Genomic DNA, 21,586 nt, shown 5'->3' with positions numbered 1-21,586 from the left:
TTGTGAACTTTCTGGTACAGATTATTTTATGAAAACGGTTAAGCCACACCTTTTTAACTTTAACTTTACCTTAAGGGTGCTTACATAAAGAAACAGGTTGCCGGTACAGACAAACCTGTACGGGTAGGTACCGATCAGTGCAGGTATAATATTTCAATACAATCCTATTGACTCACTTATAAAGAAACAGGTTACATGTTTACCTGTTTCTTTAGATTATACCTGCACTGATCGGTACCTACCCGTACAGGTTTGTCTGTACCGGCAACCTGTTTCTTTATGTAAGCACCCTAACGTACGAACATCGGGCCTAAGTAGATGTGCAACAAAGACTATAAAACCACTTGACTGCGCATACAGTGCCCCGACGCTCGCCAAAAGTTAGTGATTTTGCGCGTACTATAAGGCTACGATCAGTACGATCCTTTAGTAGCGACCGTGAACTGACCAATAGTAGCCGCGGATTATGCCGCGTCCCCCCGCCCGCAGTGGTGAGTCGTGTTCTTAGAAGAAATTGGCGAGTGCGCTCTCTAGTGGTTATTTACTTTATGATGTGCAAGAACATAGTGTTTGTATGCGTAAATTCAGATGCGCTCAGTGATAATCGAGTCACACAAATTCAATGTGCATTGACATTTACACACACAACTTTGACTTACTTGATTTTATGTGAATACAAATAAAAGAACAACATTGTTAATATAACAAATTCTATAATTCATTTAAGTCTATAATATCTAGCTATACATAGTGGATTCGTGGTAGCTAAATAAATTAACTAAACGCACCAAATTACGCTATTATTTGGTTTAGAATCGTGTAAAAACCATGACTATGAACATAGGGCCGCCTTCTCACTTGTAAGTCACTTACGAAATTAACTTAAGGGGTGTTACGTTCGCATGTTATTCTTAAGTCGCTTACAGTTATTTCTCACAACTTACGGAAGTGGCTTCCGTAACACTTACGTAAGAAACTTACGCGTAAAGTCGGGGTTATGTGACCACATTTTTGTGTGAAAATTTAACAAAGAAAAACACTCATATTCGGTTTAATGCTCAGTAACGAAAAGGTTAACATTTCGATCCATTTATCAATCTGGCAATGCGTTTGACTCAGCAAAAATTGGCCTTGAAAACCTAGAACTTACACAGCGTACATAAGTTGTTATGCTATACATGCGGTGAGCACCAATCTACAAAAATCGACAGTTTTAAACCTGTGCCAAACAGTGCTTTTCTCAATGCCTAGTTGAAAACTCCCTTAACAACAAATTGTAAGATATGTGGTCTATCTGCTATCTATACATGCTTATTCTTAACTTTTAATATGTATTTTCAACTAGTCAGTGAGAAAAGTTATCAATATCGATTATTGAACATAGCATGCATTCAATTTATCAATTTTCTGAGAAATTATTTTTATTGCTATGAATCGCATGATAATACAGATGTACATGTGTACTAAATTAATACAATTGTTTCAAAAATGGATTACACAAAAACTGTATTATATTTGCGGAAGACTGATATCAGCATAAAAATATAGGAGTATTGGTATGGAGGATAAATGGTAGATAATATTTATAGCTTCGGGAATTAAAAAAATAAGTTCAGTAAGTTGGCAAAGAAATAAACCTTGAGATTACATCGAGTTTTCATAATCAGATATATCTAGAAAAATACAGTGCAAGGCAAATAACAAATTGTACAACTTATATTACGATTGAAAAGGAGTAACTGAACTCAAAAATTTCAACAAATTGAGTTCATAGACCGCTTTTCAGAGTTCACGCTAAAAATAAAATGGAAATGTGGACTAAGGATAAAACATAACAAACAATGTAGATATTAAAAATACCAAACTGACCAAAAGCCACGGAACCCAATGTCAATCTTATTCATATGTACCTAAGGTTCATATTTGATATGGACAAGTTGATATTGCAGCATGCGTATTTAAATCGAAAATGTGCCTTAAAAGTATGAAAATAAGTATGAATATTGATTGAACTTATTCGCCATGCCAAAAATAATTGCGAATAATTTTAATATGAGCCTCAGATAAATGTCATTGTTACAAGATGTTATTTTGGTTGGTAAATGAATGAATGAATGAAATCATATATCATAATTTAACAGAATTAGAAATGAATCGGTTGCCAAAATACACAAGGTATTTTATGTTAACATAAAGAGTTACATATAATCATTTACATAATTATAAAGATGGCCGAATAAATCAATTAACTTAATTTCAAGGCTAAAATCAAGCAACTATTGTTTTTTAAGTCTATCCGTATGGGGTGACTGGTAATTAGTGACCGATACTTGAACGATGACAATCAATTTTTCCAAAGAAACTTCTTTTGTATATTGCAATAGCAAAACATCTGTTTGAAAAGCGAAGTTCAGATTTTGAAACAGTTATTGGATCAAACTTATGAGTATTAAAAAAGTTTCTTTGGCTATTTTTTTTTGAATTCATGAGTAGAATTACGTAATCAAGTATCGGTCAATTATTACCAGTAATCCTATATTATATACTCGGTATTTTGACAATATTTTGACACTCCTAGCTTTGAGTTGCAGCTGTCTTTCACTCGCATACGTTTACACAAGAATAATACTATAAGATGACATCTTTATAGCTATTTCTTATGAAAGTTGTATAAATAATTATATCAGTACAATATTACTTTGCTATTTATACAGTCATTGCTTATAATATACAACTTAGATGATATATCGATATTCAATAGTATATTTACTTTACTAAAACGATTGTATGCGAATGTTAAGGCAGTTACTCTTGACAAATAAGGCAAACTTCGATTATAATTTAATTATAAGAAGTGTATGATAATGTATTACATGTTATTTTTATGTTACTAGTTTCCGCCCGCGGTTTCATCGAAATGTATTCAGTAGTTTTTGCGTGAGAGTGCAAAAGTTTACATGTGTGTAAGTTTGTAAACTTTTGCATTTATGATACATATTAGTAGGAAATATTTAATGTGAATTATTACGCACACGGTTTTCAATGACAAATCTTGGGTCAAAAACAGACATGTCTACCATCTCGAATCCAATCCGAAAAAGGAACGGCGCGTATAGCCCGTCTCATTTCCTCGTAAAAATGTAGATAGCAAGTAATATGTCTTACAGTCAATTTCTATAACCGATCTCTACGTTGTTTTGTGATAGCGCCATATAAATTAAGTCAATTTCATTCTTCAATTGAAAAACAACTGACAGATCGGTTATTGAAATCGGCAGTTAAACATCATTATAAACCTATGCAAAATCAGTACTTTTTCGATCCTAGTCTTTCCTTTATATACGTCCACCAATTAATAGTTCCGTCAATTTTACACCATCGTTCATAGAAAAATAAACGCTATCTATTTCGACCGGGTATTGCTTACAATAGCCGGGTAAAACACATAACCATACACTTCGGTATCTCACTATAGTGTTGCAAACAAACTTACAAATTAACAAACTTTATTAGCTACTCGGAATCCGAACGTAACTAATAATTTCTGCCTTTAATTGTAAAAAGGGCGTAAGTCAACTACTTTTGTGGATACGCCCTTTTTGCAAGTAAAGGGAAATTGCAATATCATTGAAATGCACTTACGATGTTAATAAATCTTTTTTAATAAACAGTCTGTAGCGATGTTAAAATAACAAGTGAGAAACGTAGCTTATCATTGAGCAATTCAATGGTATTGTCTTGTTAATACTTCATATAGTCAAGATATGTAGTAAGTATGATTGAAATACTAGCAGTGTTATAATTAACAGAAAAAAATGTAATAGATTTTCGAAATGAGTTAAGAAAAAAATATTCTTGAGCATGTGTGAAACGTCTGTTTAAATATTTTTTTGAAGTAATACAAAACCGTATAAAATAGTTCAGAACTGAGCAGAAGGCAAAAATAATGCCAGAATGTATATCTTTGACATGTCTAAAACGATTCAGCCAATTTATTTAAAACTTTGGACTCCAAAAAATTATTAAAAATAAATCAAGATAATATACGTGGTCGAATTGAGAACCTCTTTTTTAGTAAGACAGCTATTTTTTTTTCCAATTTAACATAGTAAGTGCATTCCCCCATTTCCTAAGTCAGTTGCGATGCTATACATAAGTCCTCCCTCAGATGCTGAAGAGATCGCCCGCAGACGGTAGCGGCGCGAGGCCGCCGGTGACGTCGGGTAGTCGCGACACGTCCGGCAAGCTCTCTATGTGGGACTTCACTTCCGCTTTCACTGCGTATATCTTTTGGAGTTTTATGTTGTATTCCTATAATTAAAGTTTGTGGTGTTAGATATTGGAACCCACAATAATAATAACATTTTATTTTTTGTTTGTACCCTAAAGGCTTAGAAAGCATTAAGTCGTTTGCAATTATTTTTGACAATTGACTATCCCCGAGTAACATTTGTCTGGAAATTGGTGGAGAGGAAGTAGAGACTAGAGTCTACGAAAGAACCTATGGCCAGATTCACTGGTTACTGATGAAGTCTCTGATAGTCTATCAGGAACGTTTTTGACAGATAAACTATAACTTTTGGTTTCACAGGTGTTTAATTAATATCTGTATCTATAACTGACAGAATATTAGAAGTATTTTTTATCTAGCAGATAGCATTAACTATCATAAACAAATTGACTATCGACAAACAGTGAAATCGGGCCTTAGTGTAGTATTTTGTACCCCACTGGGTATTGAAAGTAGTTCTCTCAGGACTTGGGTGATACTGCGGGAAGCAGCGAGTAATAAAGTCCGTAAATAAACAAAGCTATACAGAAGAGAAATATGTTACTGCACTGTTATATTGGAAAATTATGTACCCGTAAATAATGAGATAAATAAACGAATATAGTTACCTCTAGCCTAGCCTCAGCCTGCTTCGCCAGGTCTCTCTGCGCCTGCGCGAAGTCCCGCAGCATGGCCGCCACGCGCCGCCGCTTGTCCAGCTCCTCCGACAGACGCAGGTTGTACTCCGCTAGTAACTCCACTGCAGAGTTCACTACTGCACTCAGTCGCTGGGCTGACTCCTTGTCTAGAATGGTAAGATATCATTAATTAATAAAAGTATTTTATTCCATTCCAAGTTTAAAAAAATAATTTTAGAGTAATCGAGTATATCGAAAAATATAAAAGATAAAATGTCAAATATAAAAGAAAAGTTGATGAATGAAGAATTTTAAAATGTATCTGTTATATTTCAATACAAGGTAGCTAGTGCGAAGTACACCTAGTCGTTAGTAATTATTGTAAGCATGAAAGAATTTACATACTTATAAGTATGTGACTAGGAAACTATTACTTGGATTGTAACTTAATTGTATGACTTGACTACGGGTTCACTCCACTCCTTTCATTCACAAGTCTTATGTTTAATTCCATAGGAAGTAAAATAACAGCAATGATCTAGCGTCATTGCGCCATAAGTTTGGAGACAGACAATCCATCCAAAGGGTTACAGTATTTTAACTTTTTACAGTGAATTACATCATTTACTATAACGATAACTGAACCATTTTCAGTTGTCAAATCGCCAGATTCGATCAATGGGAGGCAGTTTCATGGATGGTTATGGTTTGGTTATCGTTTCAGTTAAATGGTGCAATTAACCCTTAGTTACGAGAAACCCAATGGCCAGTTTGACAACTTCTAAATATGAATGATTTTTGAAAAACCATAGTAGTGTTTAGCTTTCTGAAAATGGCGAAATTGGCCATAAGGCTCACAAACTTGGTATATTAGGTAATTTGTTTGTAATATTTAATACATTCACATAAATTCTAATTAATTATCATTTACCAGTAGGTATTCAAGTTTATGTAAAATATCAGCATTGACAGTGTCAATCTATTGTGAACTTAGACTTCACTTGCATAAATCATAGAATTGTTTGGCAGATTTTGATACATTTTAGATAATATGAAGTGAGTATACAAAAAGTTTTTTTTACAAAACTTTTAATAATGTATCAACATTAACAAGTAGTCTAATTAATTTGGGCATATCAGTTGAATAAGTGAAATACACAGGGCATATCAGCAATATTCTTTATTAATTCATAATAAGACATTTTACAATAATATTTCACTAATAAGATCACATAAAATACAATCACAATTTGGGAAGTATTATTAATTAGACTAAACCTAGTAATTTCATTGTTTGAACACAATCATTAGCTACTCATATATGTTGCAATCAGTAGAATAAATTGATCACAGTCAATGCTTACAAATTACAATATAACTTAAACCGAGGTACAATTCAGTCATTTGAACAAATTCATTAAAAAGTTCATAATTCATTAACTTAGAAAATTAAATAGAGAGCTCGTCAAATATAAAGAGTATATTGACTTGAACGTCAATAAGAGAAATTAAACAAAAGCACATAGATTTTATGTTTATAAAGGTACGTTTTGGAAGCGAGCTGCCGCTGCGCTACTGGCTTGTTTATATGTATGGGCGCGTCTAAACGGGCTACATTTCTGTACAATTTGTGGCTGCAATGTTGGCAAAAAATTGCCTGGCCATTACAAATTATTTTACGGATACTGAGGTCCAAGCAATCTCTTGCTTAGCCATGTGTTGTAAAAACTAATCTCGACTCGAATCGATCTCTCGAACAATATCAGTCAAATGGCCATTCCGAAAGTGTTTGGCAAATATTTTCGGTACATTACTGCTGGCTGGTATTGCTTGCAATGTTACCAGCCACTGTTGTAGCCACATATTTAACAAAAATGTAACCCGTCTAGACGCGCCCGTTACTAAATGGATTTCGATCGCCGCGGCAGCAGCACAAGCAGTAATCAGCTATCGACCGATTCATGCGGTTGCTGCACGTGCGGGCAGCTGCAGTCGTCAGCTCGCTTCCAAAACGCAACTTTACTTTGTAAATTTTCCATATGTCTGATGAACCGAGTACGAGCAATGATTCTGTTTACAAGAGTTATAACAATATTGATGCGGTGATAGGGAGTCATTTTACCTTCCAACTTAGACAATAATTGCACTTCGGACACTTCGGGAGGCAGCGAGGCGATGCGCTCGCGTACCGCCTCGTCGCTCGACGCACTCGACTCCAGTTCTAGTAAGGCCTGTAATTAAACATCAAACCATAAGCCTGTGTTAAAATAAAAAAATATCAGTTAGCTTGACTAATTGTTAAGAATATATTCAATTAATAGTTTACAACACTAAAAATAATTGTAACAACGAATTTATTTGTTTAAAATACACAATTCTATTCGCAAACTGAATATTCAAGTTATTCATTACTTGTTTAGATGATTAAATAGTACTAATTGTCACACTAGTCAATAAAATACATTTTAAATGTCAAGATCTGGATAAAAAGTAGCCGATAACCTTCCTCGGTAAATGTGCTACCTAAGAGCGAAAGGAAATTTCAAACCAGTCCAGTAATTCCCAACATTATCACGTACAAGCTAGCAAACGAAACAAACTTAAAAAGTTAACAAAAGAAATAACAACCTTAATAAGTTCCTCAGGCTCTGGCGGGTCTCCGGGCGGCGTCTTGGGGCTGAGCGTGGTGTGTGTCTCTATGTGTCCGTCCACCTCCTTGGTCTCGCTGCGGCGGCGCTCCTGCTTGGCGCGTGCCTCGACCTTGGCTTTCTTCTCAGGCTCCTTGCTACCTTCGACTTCTACTGACTTGCGCTTGCTCACCTTCTTTGGGATAGCATCGTTGGGGTCCACTGAAATGTGTAAGATTATGTATAAGGGTTGTGTAGCAGTCAGAAGGTCTTTATAAATAGCCAAGTGGAATGGAAGATTTGTTTACTAGACTTAATAGAATTTTGACTTCAGACCAATACAAGAAATCAAAACAGATAGATATTTCAATCAGCATTACTAGAACAATGACAAAGGTAAGCATTTAGAAGTTTCAAGATGGTGTCTCACAGAAAAGATGAGTCTAGATCCCCAAAATCAAGATGATGGTACAAATAATAAAAAGATATGTTATGATTCCCTCTTTAAACCGCCAAACTTTAAATAAAACATGAGAGCACATTTAAAAGTGTGTAGTTTTGAACACGCAGAGGTTTCCCGTTAGTTTTAAGTTCGAGTCAAATGAATTGAAAAGCAATTTGTCACACTGATAAAATAATAACTATTTACAGTGCTGATTATTTAAATAGAAAATTATAAAATAAATGGTGACTATGCTGTCACAGGCTCACATAGATTCTGAAAACGTTAAACAGGTGGCCTCAACCACCTGTAGTTGCAGGTGATTGTTTAGAAGACTGATGAACAAGTTTGGAAATATGTCACAATACTTTACTACAGTTACATACTACTGTATATATCTATTACTGTATATTTACTTAAAAACAATAACATTTTGTAAGATTTGGTTTTGAAACTATCAACTTACCAGCCTCCTTAAACTCCTGTATTTTCTGTGAATCATACACCCCTCTCTCTTCCCATATAGTTAGAATTCTATGTAAGGAGTGTTTAGTCTTAGCGTTGATACCAGTCTTAGCCATGTGCTTGAAGGACTCCACGAGGACCTCTCCGAAAGCCTTCCCATATTCTGGACCCTTCTTCTTACTGTTCTGAATTACGTCATTAGCGAGGTACATGAATGTAAGCTGCTTGCTGTCCTTAGCTGTAAGGAAAAACACTTCATACATGACTAAAACCTAATCTATATTAATAATATAGAGAGGAAACATTTTTCATCTTTGAGGCTTAGAACTAATGAACTGTTTAAAAAACTACACCACGAGTGTAGGCTATATCTATCCAGGTACAGGGAAGTAGTTGCCATGGGAGATAAGTGAAACTGTGAGAAACAGCTTGTACTCAATATGCGGATTGTAAAATGTCACACTTTAACAGCATTGTGTTGGAATTAAAATAATTTTCAATAATATGCTATCTGTGTTTGATTGATCAAATACTAATTAGGGTAAATACGCCAAATGTCGGCCCCTTTAGCGATTTTCTGACTGCGGTTCGCTATAGCACCGTCAGTTTCCAACGAAAGATAGTTTCTGATGCGGTTTTGGATAGTTTGATTAATCTATTTCATGTTTATAGGCATAAGATTGATATTTCTACGAAAAGAAAGAAGTAATAAGGCTTAGATGCGTCGGGAACAGAAAAACCCTAAAGTCAGCCATTCACGGCCCAAGGTCGGTCGCGTTTTTTCCAAATGTCGGCCGGCTATAGGGTGTTTTAAATTAAGGCAGTGATAAATATTATTAACATGATTTATTTTGGCAGAATTCTAATATAATACTAAGTATACATTTGTAATTGTATTTGTTTAATAGTAAAATATTTTTTCGTTTCCCCTAAACAAAAAAAGTCGTATTCACGACCAACCATTTATATTTTTAAGCAAAAAGAACGGTTCAATAGATAGCAAGTCCCAAACCTTAACAAACCTAAACAATAAAGCTACCATAAACATGCCTACAATACTGTCAACTCCTACATTTAAACTTAACTTCTTTATCTTGTCTAACTCAATGTAATAAATTATAATAAATAAATAATTTCATTTTGAGAAAATGAAAAAATATAAGTGTTTTTTCATCAGCCTGTATAGTGGCGCTCGATTTCGAAGCTGGTCGACATTACGATTATTTCCGATCTTTAATGTCGGCCCCTATTTCTTGTACCTTATTTCTCGAGATTCGACTAATATCACCCCGGCCGTTATTTGGCTATTAAACGTAAAATAGATCGATTTGCCTATAAGCTTTGCAAATTTTCTTTTAAGCCAACGGAATTAGTACAATAGTAATTTATAAAATAGACTGCATTTACTTTAAGTCGGCCACGGCCGAGAATCCGGTTTTAAGTCAAAACTGTTGTCCTAACGGCGGCCTCCTATTTTTCCTTGAAAAATATACGCAAAACGCTGAAAAAACAATCTTAAAATATAGTAAAAATAACCCTTTAGTGATAATAAAGCTTAAAACAAAAATAAATAAATGTTTTATCGTTCTAATATCAATCCCCAAAATGTGAGTATTCACTTCGAGTAAGCTACTTTGCATGTGAATTTGATGTTTCAGCGGCGCAATCGCTACTGACGCTCAGTATGGGAAGAGTAAGTGACAGAATCGGATAGTAACGATTTGTACGTATAGAGTATAAACCAAGGTTGCAATTGGAGGAGCAAAACTGACACTTAATTACCTTTTGAATGAATGCAAGCTGAAAATGTACAGACGGCCGAAGTTTGGGGGGAGGCCGACATTTAGCGTATTTACCCTACATAGAAAACTGAAGAATTGTACCTCATAGTCAACAGTTTAGTTTAAATGTATTAACTAGAATAGTGTAAGATTATGAGCAACAAAAATTAATGATTGACCTATTATTGGCCACTGTGGCAGTTCTCTATAAGATCAGCTAGCTATTATGGAGGACTAGCTTCCATAGCTTCCACCCGCGGCGAGTGCAGTTATATGGCGTTTCCAAGAGAACATTTCAAAAGTCCAGGATAAAAACTATCCTATGTTGTTTGGTTCAGTAGTTTAGACGTGACAGCATAACAAACTGACAGAGAGTTACTTTTGCATTTATAATATTAGTAGAGATAAGTATTTCTGCAGAGATAGGAGTACTCTCTTTTTCCTCACTTGCATGGTCCGAAGGACAGCAATCAAACAAGACCAGAGAAAGATTGATGTGCGAGGCAAAGATGTATCAATTATCAACCGTGAAATCGAATACTCATAAAAACAATGTAAAAAAAAACTTTAAAGTACCTAGTTTTTTTTTCATTCCTTTGCATTCCTAATAACAAGTACGTAATCATTTGCATCATTGTTAGGCAGTAGTTTACTTGTTGAATATGTATTTGTGTAAAAAGTCTTATCAAGATTGTGTAGTAAAGTGCCTACTCGAATGTATGTTGAATACAGGCTTTTTAATCAAAAGGAATACATCTGATTTATCATGAAATTAACTTAAATACAGGCAGGCGTTAGAGGAAATATTTTAGTTAAACAAAAATACATTTGAAAGAACATCAGTCTTGACAGGAACCTTTTACACATAAGTTTTTAAAATTAATATAAACTCAATAACAACAATAACTTAATCTATTGACATTAGGAAAAGCAGCAGACTAATTGTTTATTATGTATATATTTGTGTTAAGAGCCCTACAGAAATTTGATTTTACATTTGCTGAATTTTCTATCCATGATTTCACTGATTAGAAGCCTTATTTAAGTTTTACAAATGCCACGAAGCATTTTTTTGGACTTGGCTTCAGTAAGAAGGCGTTAGGATTTAGAATACAAAACTGCAAATGCCCCATGCACTATGAGACTATCACATTTCAATTATGGATTAACTAGTTAATACGCTATTAATTCTACGTGTAAACTAGAGGGAATACTGTCTAGGAAACTTCAAATTTAAAGAGAACTTTTATGCTACCTACTAGATTATTCTGTCGAAAGATAGTAAAACAAACAAAAGATAAAAATTAAAAGATTGCAATATTTCATGACTGTAAAAATTACAGAAATTTAATTATTATCATTTATTAATGATGGTCTAGTGTTTTAGTAAAACAAAAGCTACGAAGCAACAGAAAAATATATTGTAGGTTACCTTTGAGTATTTCCTTGAACCAGGTTTTCACAACAACGGAATGGTGTTTTCTGTGATGAATTAGCCACAACGATAGTGTTTGAATACTTTGCTGGCTTGAATTCAGTTCTTGGAGTTTACGAACTAACGCGTTTTCCGTAAAACCAGCCATGTTTTACGAAAATAATCGATAGACGCCACCGCGGAACACAACACCACACTGAATTTGACGTTTACTAACGACCGCCATATTGATTTGTAAGAAAGAAATTGTCTCTGATTGCGTTTAATTTCACGCCTAGGTTGTTGCTCGCTTTACAAGAGATATAATTAATTATTTAATGTTGATTTATTTCTGCGTTGAAATATTTTATATTTATTTGATTATATACCGTAAGAGTTCTTGGTCGATTCCGTCAATAATCTTTGTGAACTATCAGTATGACACCCATGTTTTTTACAAATAAAGTATCTTGTATCTTGTATCTTGACAAAGAATTTGAGGTCGATGTCGATTTCCCCACTCAAGGATATTTTTTGGCACTTGTGATGTTTGATGCAGACAATACCCAGACTCAATATAATTTTAGTTGTCTTTGCGGGAATCGAATTCCCGATAGCGCAGCAGTTAATGCGATCGGCCATTAGGTACCGGCCCTTATATTTTCTTATAGACAGCTTTAGCGGTAGTGCTAGCTTTTTGGTAGTGCTTTATGTTTTGGGACTTTTGGGAGCTTTTTAGAGACGCCTAAATTATTAAGAATATGAATATGCCTAAATTATTTAGGTATTGTAAGTTATAGGGTACCTAATGGATGTCCCCAGTAGGCTACCATTTTATTTGGTGAAACTGGCTAGAAAAAAATGTGTAGGTAAACTAGCTTGCAAACAAAAGGCGCATACAATTTTGATGAAATCCCGCCATAATGATTGTCACTTTTAGGGAGGCTCCTGGCTTAATCATATCCGAGAAAACTTTACTTTCACATTCGTAACAAAGATACAGAAGTAGGTGTTTAGGTACATACTAGTTATGCTAAATAGATCATTGTGTCAATCTTCTTAATCAAATATGTATTGCATTCATCAGGTCATCCATTATGCATGCATTTTAGATGCTACTCTAGACATTTGAAATATCTATTGTATAAGTAGGTAGGTAACTATAGTGGAGTTTTTTATGATGATAGTTTACTATGTAAATAGATAGTAAATTCGATTATGTCTTTAAATAAGTTAGTAACATTCAAAGTGTGGTAATTTTGAACGTAGCTACCTAATTCGTATTTATTTCTTCTTGGAAAGTATACCATAAAGATTGAATTGCAAAAAAAAATACATCGCAACTTACGCTCCAATTTCCGCGAGCTTGATTGAAAGCGTCTACATACCACGAATGCCTCAACGTTTGTAATCACTTGTTTATCGGAGTACGGCGGGCGGTCGCGGCCGTGCCATCGACCGGTCTACGATGAACATGCGATCTTCTTTCTCTATACACCTGCGCACTGGCAGCCTCCACTCAGTTTAGTTTCCAAAGGCTGTGCCGAACGCGCTCCGACATCGGCCGCCGACGAAATTCCGCGCGAAAAACATCGACACCTCAAAACTGAGGATTTTGAATTTGTATTTAAATTCGAAAATATCAGTGTCTGTTGTTATTTTAATAATTAGTCTTAATACTTAAAATATATTTATTAAAAATGAATTTCTTTTTTGTTAAGAACTTGCCCTGTGTGTTGTTGTTGTCACTGGTGATATTAGCAAATGCACAAAGAAGAGATGTTGGTGAGTAACAGCATAAATATGAAATTAATGAATATTAACGGAAAGCTCTCTCTTTTCTCTTATATTTTAATAACATTTAATATAATTGGACGTCTAAATTTTTTGTGAAATTACCTAATTTGTCTTAATTGAAGCAAAAGTAGGTCTTTCGTAAAAACTGAGAGTATTTTTCCGTGAAATATTTTTGCATAAATTGTCAGATGCTCGTGTAATTAATCCGGTCAAAACTAGAACATATAGGTACCTAAGTAATAAACTTCCATTCAAAAACGGACAATGACCGGCGATCGGTTCGCTATTATTTAATTAATTCACAACAAAATTATTATTGTAGATAATCCTCTATGGCCTCCTAAAAAGGATTTAATTCGTTATGTCTATGATCCAAATAGAATTCGAATCTTAAATCTTCCTACACTTGAGGCCAGTTAATTTGTATCACTAGAAAAACTATTTCAGCCTACATTTATTTTACCTAGGTACAACGTTATTTTGAAGTGATTTACTAACTTCAACTACTTATTGCGTATTTTTGCTACCATAACATGACATTAAAGCTTGTAGCTGATGCGGATTCTTTGATCCCCTCACTTAATTTGATTTTTAATGAAGACGACATTGGAATTTGTGTCATAACCTTGTTACACCAATTTAGGTGCTATATGTTTAAGCATATATCTATAGTAATATTATAAAGCTCAAAATATTGTTTGTATGTTTGTTTGAAAAACTACTGCACCGATTTGCAAAATTCTTTCAGTGTCAGATAACCCTTTTATGGAGGAATCATATAGGTTACTTTTCAGCGTATGTCAAAAGTTTCCTCGTGACGTGAGTGAAACTGCTGGTAGCTAAATTAATATAAACGTGAAACTTACTTATTTAGGCATAGTTAGATAACTAGCTTATATCACATATTAGGCTTACATCACTATGTATAAACCTACGTAGGCAATTATGATTTTCGAATGACTTAGATTCTCATAAAATAAAACATTAACTTCAATATGCATCTCCTAATAACTTTGGGTACCTTATGTAGAACAGAAAATATTAAGATCTCGTTTTTGGCGGCAAAAAGACTAGTAATCGCTCTACAAATGCCAAAGTTATCGGGAAATTCGCGTGGATCGTGGAAAACCCTCGTAAAAATAATAATGTTTGACTCGATATTATTATTGAAACATGAGTTAATGTGCTTCATGATAGGTTAATAATATTAAATTAAGTGATAGAGATAAACGAATATCGTTAAAATTTAAATAAACATATGAAGCCTATTTCACATTAGCATGATATTATCGAAATTGAATTTATATATTTTGTACGTATCACTGAGCCTGATTATAGCAATATTTTTGTAAATAAATTGTTATTGCTAATTTAGTAATATATTTAACCGACATAATTTGCAAAAAACTTGGATGTTTTTTTTATGTTAATTAGCTCTTAAGAATACCTACTATTAAGCATGGATTTTAAAATAACTAAATTAGGGAAAGTCCCTAAAAAAACAGAACGTTATTATAAAATCATAAAACAAATACTTAATAGTACTGCTTGTAGTGTCCTTAAATTAATTGATATTGATACAAAACTTGAAATAACGATAATGCATGACGCTAAAAGATCGTAAATATTAATTTTAAACCAAATAAGTCGTTAATATGAGCCAATTTTTGTTGTTTTAATAATGCCCTACTTATAACAAATTACCTATATTTAAGCGTTTATAAAAAAAATGCACTTTAACTAAAAATATTATTATTAAAATGTTAAAACCTCGATAGCTACTAGAGCAATTACAGAACAAGTTACCTGTACTTATGTAATCACCATGATTATACATAAGAATGTATAAATAAAGCATTTCGGATTGACAGTGGCCCGCTTCGACCACTTTTACTTTTCATGACACAACGGGTGAGATTTCACTTTCGGAAGCATGCTATTGAACGTTCGGATACGATGCTATAATATGATTACGATGTAGTTCCGATATTTGCATTTAAAATTCGCTAATATTTAATGCTAATAAAAAGTCCTGTAGCTGTTTTGACGTTGTGTAAAAGTCATGTTTCTCTTTCTGCATGTGACAACTGCGATAGGTAGGTATACTTAGTACGTAACTACGAGCAAATTGTAAAAAAACAAGACGTAGGTGGCTTATTGTTGCAATAAAAAAACAAAAGAGAAAACGCATTTGCACATTTTTGGAAAGTTTTTATTATATTTCAAAATTGTCTTCAAAATCGAAAATCGTTATGCCCATAGAGAGTTTGACAGTTCCATTGTTCTTTACTTTATATTTTTGTTATGTCAACATAAACTCGTGAGCAGTTTTTATGGCAGATGAGTGTAATGTGATCTCGTTAACGTGATAATCAAGAATTTATAAGCGGGTGGCGCTACATATCAATATCTAACAACAGTCAGTATTTTTAACATCTTTTATTGCCGAAAAATATGCCAAACACTTTGATTGTATTATTTGATTTCAACCATACAGGACTTGCACACTAGCGGATTCTCCGCTTGGTTTGCTTATGCTTATCACAAATAAAAGCTTACAACAAATATTAAGTACAAAAGACGACGTCTGAAACCTAGCAAAACTGACACGCGGATAAATTCGCAGGTGTGAAAGCGCCTTTGAGTGTTGGACATTGGCCCTCCGTGGTTACCTAATACCTATTAATGTTACATCGGATCTTAGTCTGAGGTTAACTAAGAATAAGGAAAACTTGATAGTAAAACGAAAACGATCATCTTTGTCTGTGTCATTAAAAACATTATGGCGTTGAAACTTTCTGTTAAGTACGTACCAAAAGTTTTTTCCTTCTCTGCTTTGAAAAATATGACGCCTAAGTTACCGATTTTACTCAAAATAAGAGATCCTCAACATTTCTAGTAATTAATAAATAATTTTCCTGTAAGTAATCCGCTGCAAGTCTATGGTTGCAATACATACTTTTTCAGATGTAAATTCTCGGATTGCGTTGCTCTACTTACTGTGTAATTTTGTTGCACTGAGAAATCAAATGTGAATTTATTATCTACGCAACAGTTCTGAGTTCTACTTACGGGCTTGTATCTCATCATCATATTGAGCATATTGCCGTCCACTGCTGAACGTAGGCCTCCTCCAAGGAACGCCAGCCTGTAAAGATTTCTTAAGTAAAATTGGAGAGCAAGAAAAAAAGTACCTATATTTTAGTATTGAGTATTTACACATGCTTGCTCAAAACTTCGGCATTTTGTAATTAGGTGTAGATTACGTAGTACCTAAGTAACTATTTAGTAATCTGTGGTAAGGCTACGTAAATATTAGTCCTTAAATTGACGATCCGTTTCTTAGACAAACCAATTCAAATGATTCTCACGCAATATTTTTGCAAATCTACATACCACATGTAGGAAGAATTCTGCGGTGGACTGCAAATACTAACTTGTTTGAAACTCTTGCTTAATATTTAATATATTAATTAATACGCATTAATTTATGTAAATATTAATATGGAGTCATCTGCAGCAAAGTTGATTCATATTTATACGCGTTTAGAAGGAATGTGTAGTATTGGATAGAATCGTCAAGCCTTCGATATTTCAAGGCTCTTAGTTTGATACTCGATACAACCAATGAAAAGGCTCAATACTTACGCAAGTTAGGACTTCAATAGTTAGTTAAATGTATGTATATTTTACAGGCTTTTTATCATACTAATGGAAGCAAAATAATATCCAAATCATGTCACTAGGAGATCATTGTCTGTGCTGTGAATCACCATTTGTAATCTCCTTATTTGTGCTGTCAAAAATCGGTAATATTGATTGTCTCTGCGTACCCAATACCTAGCTATTACCGATATTCGGCTGTTCCCAATATTTTATCTGATTGTTAATTTACTTACTAGAAATATAATTTTGACATTAGCCCCATACAAGTAATGTCAAATTCCTATCTTTAGTACGCAAAACAATAAATAGATAAAATATTGGGAAGTTACGGCCGCTCCTGAGGCAGTTTGAAACGTTGAAGTCAACCAAAAAGGTTTTAACATGCAAATCACGACATCTACCGGCCACATACCACAACGCTTTATTTAGTATTCCAAATACAAATCTTAATTAAGTATGTGATTCAGGCCACAATTAGGTGTGTTTATTACGTGTTTCAAATGTTTAAAAACCACCAAAACTGGTCCTAATTTGATGGTATGTGTTTTTTTTTGTAAATGGGTGAACATTCAATAAATATTAGTCAATTTAATGGCTATAAAACTATAACGTACTTAATATAAATTCCTTCGAGCCTGATATTCACGTTATTATAGAGCCTAAAAATATTGTTTTCAACAATAAAGTACATATATAAAAAAAAAATATTTAAGTAATATTTAAACAGTGGCAATCCATAAAGGATTTAATCCTTGTCAAATTAACGTCTACATAAACAAATTGCGTTGTAAATTATGTTTGACAATAAACTAGATGCACTGAACTGGTCTATCCAGTTCTCTTCGTTGATGACCCGTCGTCCTTCAGTGCAGCTGCAACTGACCTACCACATTCTTCACCTACTGCATTATTTATTAGCATTCATTGTAATGCAGCTTTTTACTACTGAAAAATTTCGATAGTACATTTCCAGACAGTCTTTTGGTCAACAGTCGGCGAGGATAAAGAATCTTGGTTTTTCGTTGGATTCATTTTATTTTGTGTGAGATTTTTACACTTAAAATACAACTATTTAGTGCCTCATCAGAGTCAAAATAATTTAGATAGAATTTAGGTATTATGGCAAAAAGAATATGAAGGACATGTTAGATCCAATTAGTGACTTTTAATTTGTGCAAAACACAAAAATAAAACAGTAAAAAATACGTTAAAACACAATCATATCAATATCAAAATAGTCCCAGTTTTAAAACAAAACTGGTTTTAAAAAGTCACATTGTGCCAATTTGCCGAATCAATTAAAATAGGACTATATTGACATCGCGACCTCTAAAGCATGCAGGACCTTGTCATATGAAAGTATTTGTTACGCAGTCGAGCCGCTTATCACTTTGGCAATATATTTTGAACTGGTTTGATGGTGACTCTCCTTATGTGTTCTGACCCTGAACGTTAAGAGAGATGAGGGAACGCAGTTAGTACATAATCGTAACTGAGAAAAAATGCACACATTGCTAATTAGGTGCACGAATGACAAGAAAAGGCATAGATATGGACCATAGATCCACAGAGGGCTTTTACCAATGTGTCATCATCGCAGGACCGTTATGCGTCTGTGACCGATCGAGCAAACATCCGTAAAATGAGACATTCAATTTAATGCTTTGCAAAAATGTTAGAACATTTTAAAAAGATTAGAATCTGAATAAATTCTTTGGACGTCAGGTAAGTTATATTGTGCTAATTTTAAAGGATTAAGAAAACTTAAACTGCTTACAAGCTTAGTGAATGGCTGAAAAGTTTAAATGTAAACCACCGACACCAAATAAATAGGGGCACGTTTAAGAATATCGTAACTTACTGATAATTTGTTAAAAGTAATTTACGATCCTTCAGAAATAAAATCGAATTTATTGTCAACGAAAGCTTACCAGTTTATCGAGATGTTCTTTAATTTCGGTGAGTAACAATGTTGGGTATTTCGCAAAATACACAAAGAGGATACAAATCAAAGATTATGTGGATATAAATTGGTGAGAGAAATGTTTATGTTCTGGGTATTTATGTCGAAATAAAGCTTCGGAGTAGCGATGAGAGAAGAGATTTTAGGCGGCTTTTATACAGTGCTAATGTTAAGTTCCTCAAAAAATAACTAAGCATGGAAGCACTCCCAGCCAGGTTTGGATTGCATGATTTTTGTGTATTAGGACTTATCTCCAAAGCTAGAATGGCTGTTTAAAAAGAAAAACAAGTGCGAGACTTTCTATTAAACTTAAATACGATTACGATTATTAAATACGTACCTACTTACTACCTAATATAGGTATATTTTAACAGCCTTAAATATAAACTCGTCCAATTAAAAAAAAATACACGAACTAGGTACGTGACAGATATCTGAACTCAACTTAAGCTGTATCAACCCTTGTCTGCGTTTTCTATAGTTATATCTATGTACAAATGTATTGTGTTATCTCACTCCGCTTGTAGGGTTAACACAGATTCCATCCACAATAAACTTGTTTAACACTTTTTACCCCTTTTTCCTCGGTTTCCACGAACGAAACTGTGTGGACAAAGGATAAGAGAGGAGTAAAAATTTATATGCGGGCTATAAAAATGTGCATCGCGGTATAGTTTTTATTAACCATTTATGTTCAAGTAACAATACAAAAGAGGTTTGGTGTTATAAGAGTAAATATATGAGTAAATGGGAAGTTTTGTAAAACCTTTTTGTTATATATTTACGTTGAAATGTAGTCGAAACCTAGGTGTAGACACAGAAGATAGGATTGTAACAAGAACAAAACTTAAGTGCTTTTATAGGAAAATCGATAATTGCAAATGCATCTCAAGTAATAATAAAAACAAAACAAAGAAAAGGAAGAAATGGAGAAACAAAATGCAGGAACTCGTTCGTAATTTTTTGCTCCACTTTGTTACATCTTAAAATGTCTTTTTCTAACCCCATTTTGAAAGGGGATTTAGAAGCATTTCGCAAACTACATGAAAAGAATTCCTTAATGAAACTAAATGCTTACTTAATTTGTAGGCTTATAAAGTGGAAACTTACCATAAATAAAGCAACAAAATGGTTACAAAACGACTAAAAAGTGAGCTAACAAATAAATAAGTGGCAATTATAAAATACTTTAAACTTTTTCACACTCTTTATGCAAACATGTAATTATTTCAGTTTAAAGATTCCGATCTTTTAAATGCATAATATTATTGCATACAAATACTTTGAAATTATATGTGTATCACGTATTCAGAGCATATAAATGCGTAGGTGTTAATTATGCTAGATCTTTTTGTCTTGTGAAAGTGAGCTTCGTAGGTACCTATTACTGGTATTTATTCTTGGTAATAATCATAAGATGCCATAGCTTAACACTACGGCACTGTGGAATTTTATTTTCGTAATCATACATTTTCTCTTATTAAAACTTTACCTATAGGTACTTACTTAGCTCCTTTTTTCCTAGTCCGTGCCAAGCCTTCCTTTGATAAATGGGTTAAGTATCTCGTGATTTTTTCAAATCGAATCAGTGGTTTCTGAAAAGACAAGAAAATAACTACATAATTTCAACGAACCTTTAACTTATGTTCGTTCAGCTTATTTCAGAATTGCTATTATCTTAAATTCTTGAGATGGTGACATTGTCATCAAATGTCCAGGCGTGTGGGCTTGTTGTGTCGTACCTATCAGGTTTTCATACCAGATTCATTCTTTCCACTTTATTTTTCATTCTTAATAGCTGGCAATACAAGTTGGCAAAATTAAATATATTCAGTTATTTTAGACAACACGTTTATCTAACGAACTTCTGAAACGTAGGCAAGTGGATGATAATTAATTCAACAAATATCAAGTTTGTCATTAGGCATAATAATAAGTAATTTTTTTTAGCTGCTAATGACGTAATGATGTTGTTGAGAGATAAAAATTAAGTACCTAATTATACATAGGCATTTAAAAACGAAAAAATAGGTGTTTTTTTTTTACGGGAAATCATCAAATGACCCACTGATGTGGCCTTTTTCGAACAATCCGGCAGCCTCGGCAGGCTTTGGCCCTGGTGGGCCCCACTGGGGAAAGAATAGGTACTTCGTAGGTACGTAGTTACCTTTATGCATACATTTGTCACAACATTCATAGTAAATAAGTACCCACCCAAAACAATAATGTGAAAGACTGCCAAGTTCGATAATATGGAAATGCTTCGCCTATAAAATAAGTGAGATCTGAATAAGTACCAAGTTCCATAGTTACATATACCTCAGTTCAAAATAGTTACTTTTTAATGATGCTACTTGGCAAGTTTTCACACACCTTGTTATAAACCTACTAAACGCAATGAATCAAGTATTTAATTTTCTATTAAAACTTGCCAAGTAACATCATTAAAAAGTAACTATTTTGAACTGAGGTATATGTAACTATGGAACTTGGTACTTATTCAGATCTCACTTATTTTATAGG

General features: G+C 33.7%; 2 protein-coding genes across 3 annotated transcripts in view; one reads left to right on the top strand and one right to left on the bottom strand.

The window, feature by feature from the left end:
* Window positions 1–693: 693 nt before the first annotated feature.
* Window positions 694–11,894, bottom strand: LOC110378380 (regulation of nuclear pre-mRNA domain-containing protein 1B). The gene is made up of 6 exons (XM_021337607.3): window positions 11,656–11,894; window positions 8,444–8,680; window positions 7,537–7,757; window positions 7,031–7,139; window positions 4,900–5,075; window positions 694–4,311 (listed from the first exon to the last, which is right to left on the bottom strand). Exons 1-6 carry the CDS (start codon window positions 11,804–11,806, stop codon window positions 4,165–4,167), a joined length of 1,041 nt encoding a protein of 346 aa, XP_021193282.1. The 5' UTR covers window positions 11,807–11,894; the 3' UTR covers window positions 694–4,164.
* Window positions 11,895–13,125: 1,231 nt separating this feature from the next.
* The window catches only part of LOC110378378 (low affinity immunoglobulin epsilon Fc receptor), a 76,096-nt gene continuing 67,635 nt past the window's right edge, over window positions 13,126–21,586 (top strand). Inside the window, exon 1 of one of the 2 annotated variants that reach the window (XM_021337605.3) lies at window positions 13,126–13,422. In XM_021337605.3, the coding sequence (XP_021193280.3) occupies window positions 13,338–13,422 (85 nt within the window). In that variant the 5' untranslated portion in view covers window positions 13,126–13,337. The remainder of the gene's footprint in view (window positions 13,423–21,586) is intronic. The other variant, XM_064036878.1, reaches the window with a different exon arrangement.

The sequence above is a fragment of the Helicoverpa armigera genome, chromosome 11 (genome assembly GCF_030705265.1).
Source record: "Helicoverpa armigera isolate CAAS_96S chromosome 11, ASM3070526v1, whole genome shotgun sequence".
NCBI classification, from domain to species: domain Eukaryota; kingdom Metazoa; phylum Arthropoda; class Insecta; order Lepidoptera; family Noctuidae; genus Helicoverpa; species Helicoverpa armigera.
The sequence above is the reverse complement of the archived record's forward strand: the minus strand, read 5'-3'. Positions and strand labels throughout refer to the sequence as shown.

Bases quoted from the DNA above. Each gene is read 5' to 3' on its own strand.
- LOC110378380 (XM_021337607.3), bottom strand. From the start codon at position 11,806: ATGGCTGGTTTTACGGAAAACGCGTTAGTTCGTAAACTCCAAGAACTG. The intron at 7,140-7,536 runs GTTGTTATTTCT...GTTTAATTACAG, and splicing joins AGCCTGAGGAACTTATTAAG to GCCTTACTAGAACTGGAGTC. The intron at 5,076-7,030 runs GTAAAATGACTC...TTACCATTCTAG, and splicing joins ATTATTGTCTAAGTTGGAAG to ACAAGGAGTCAGCCCAGCGA.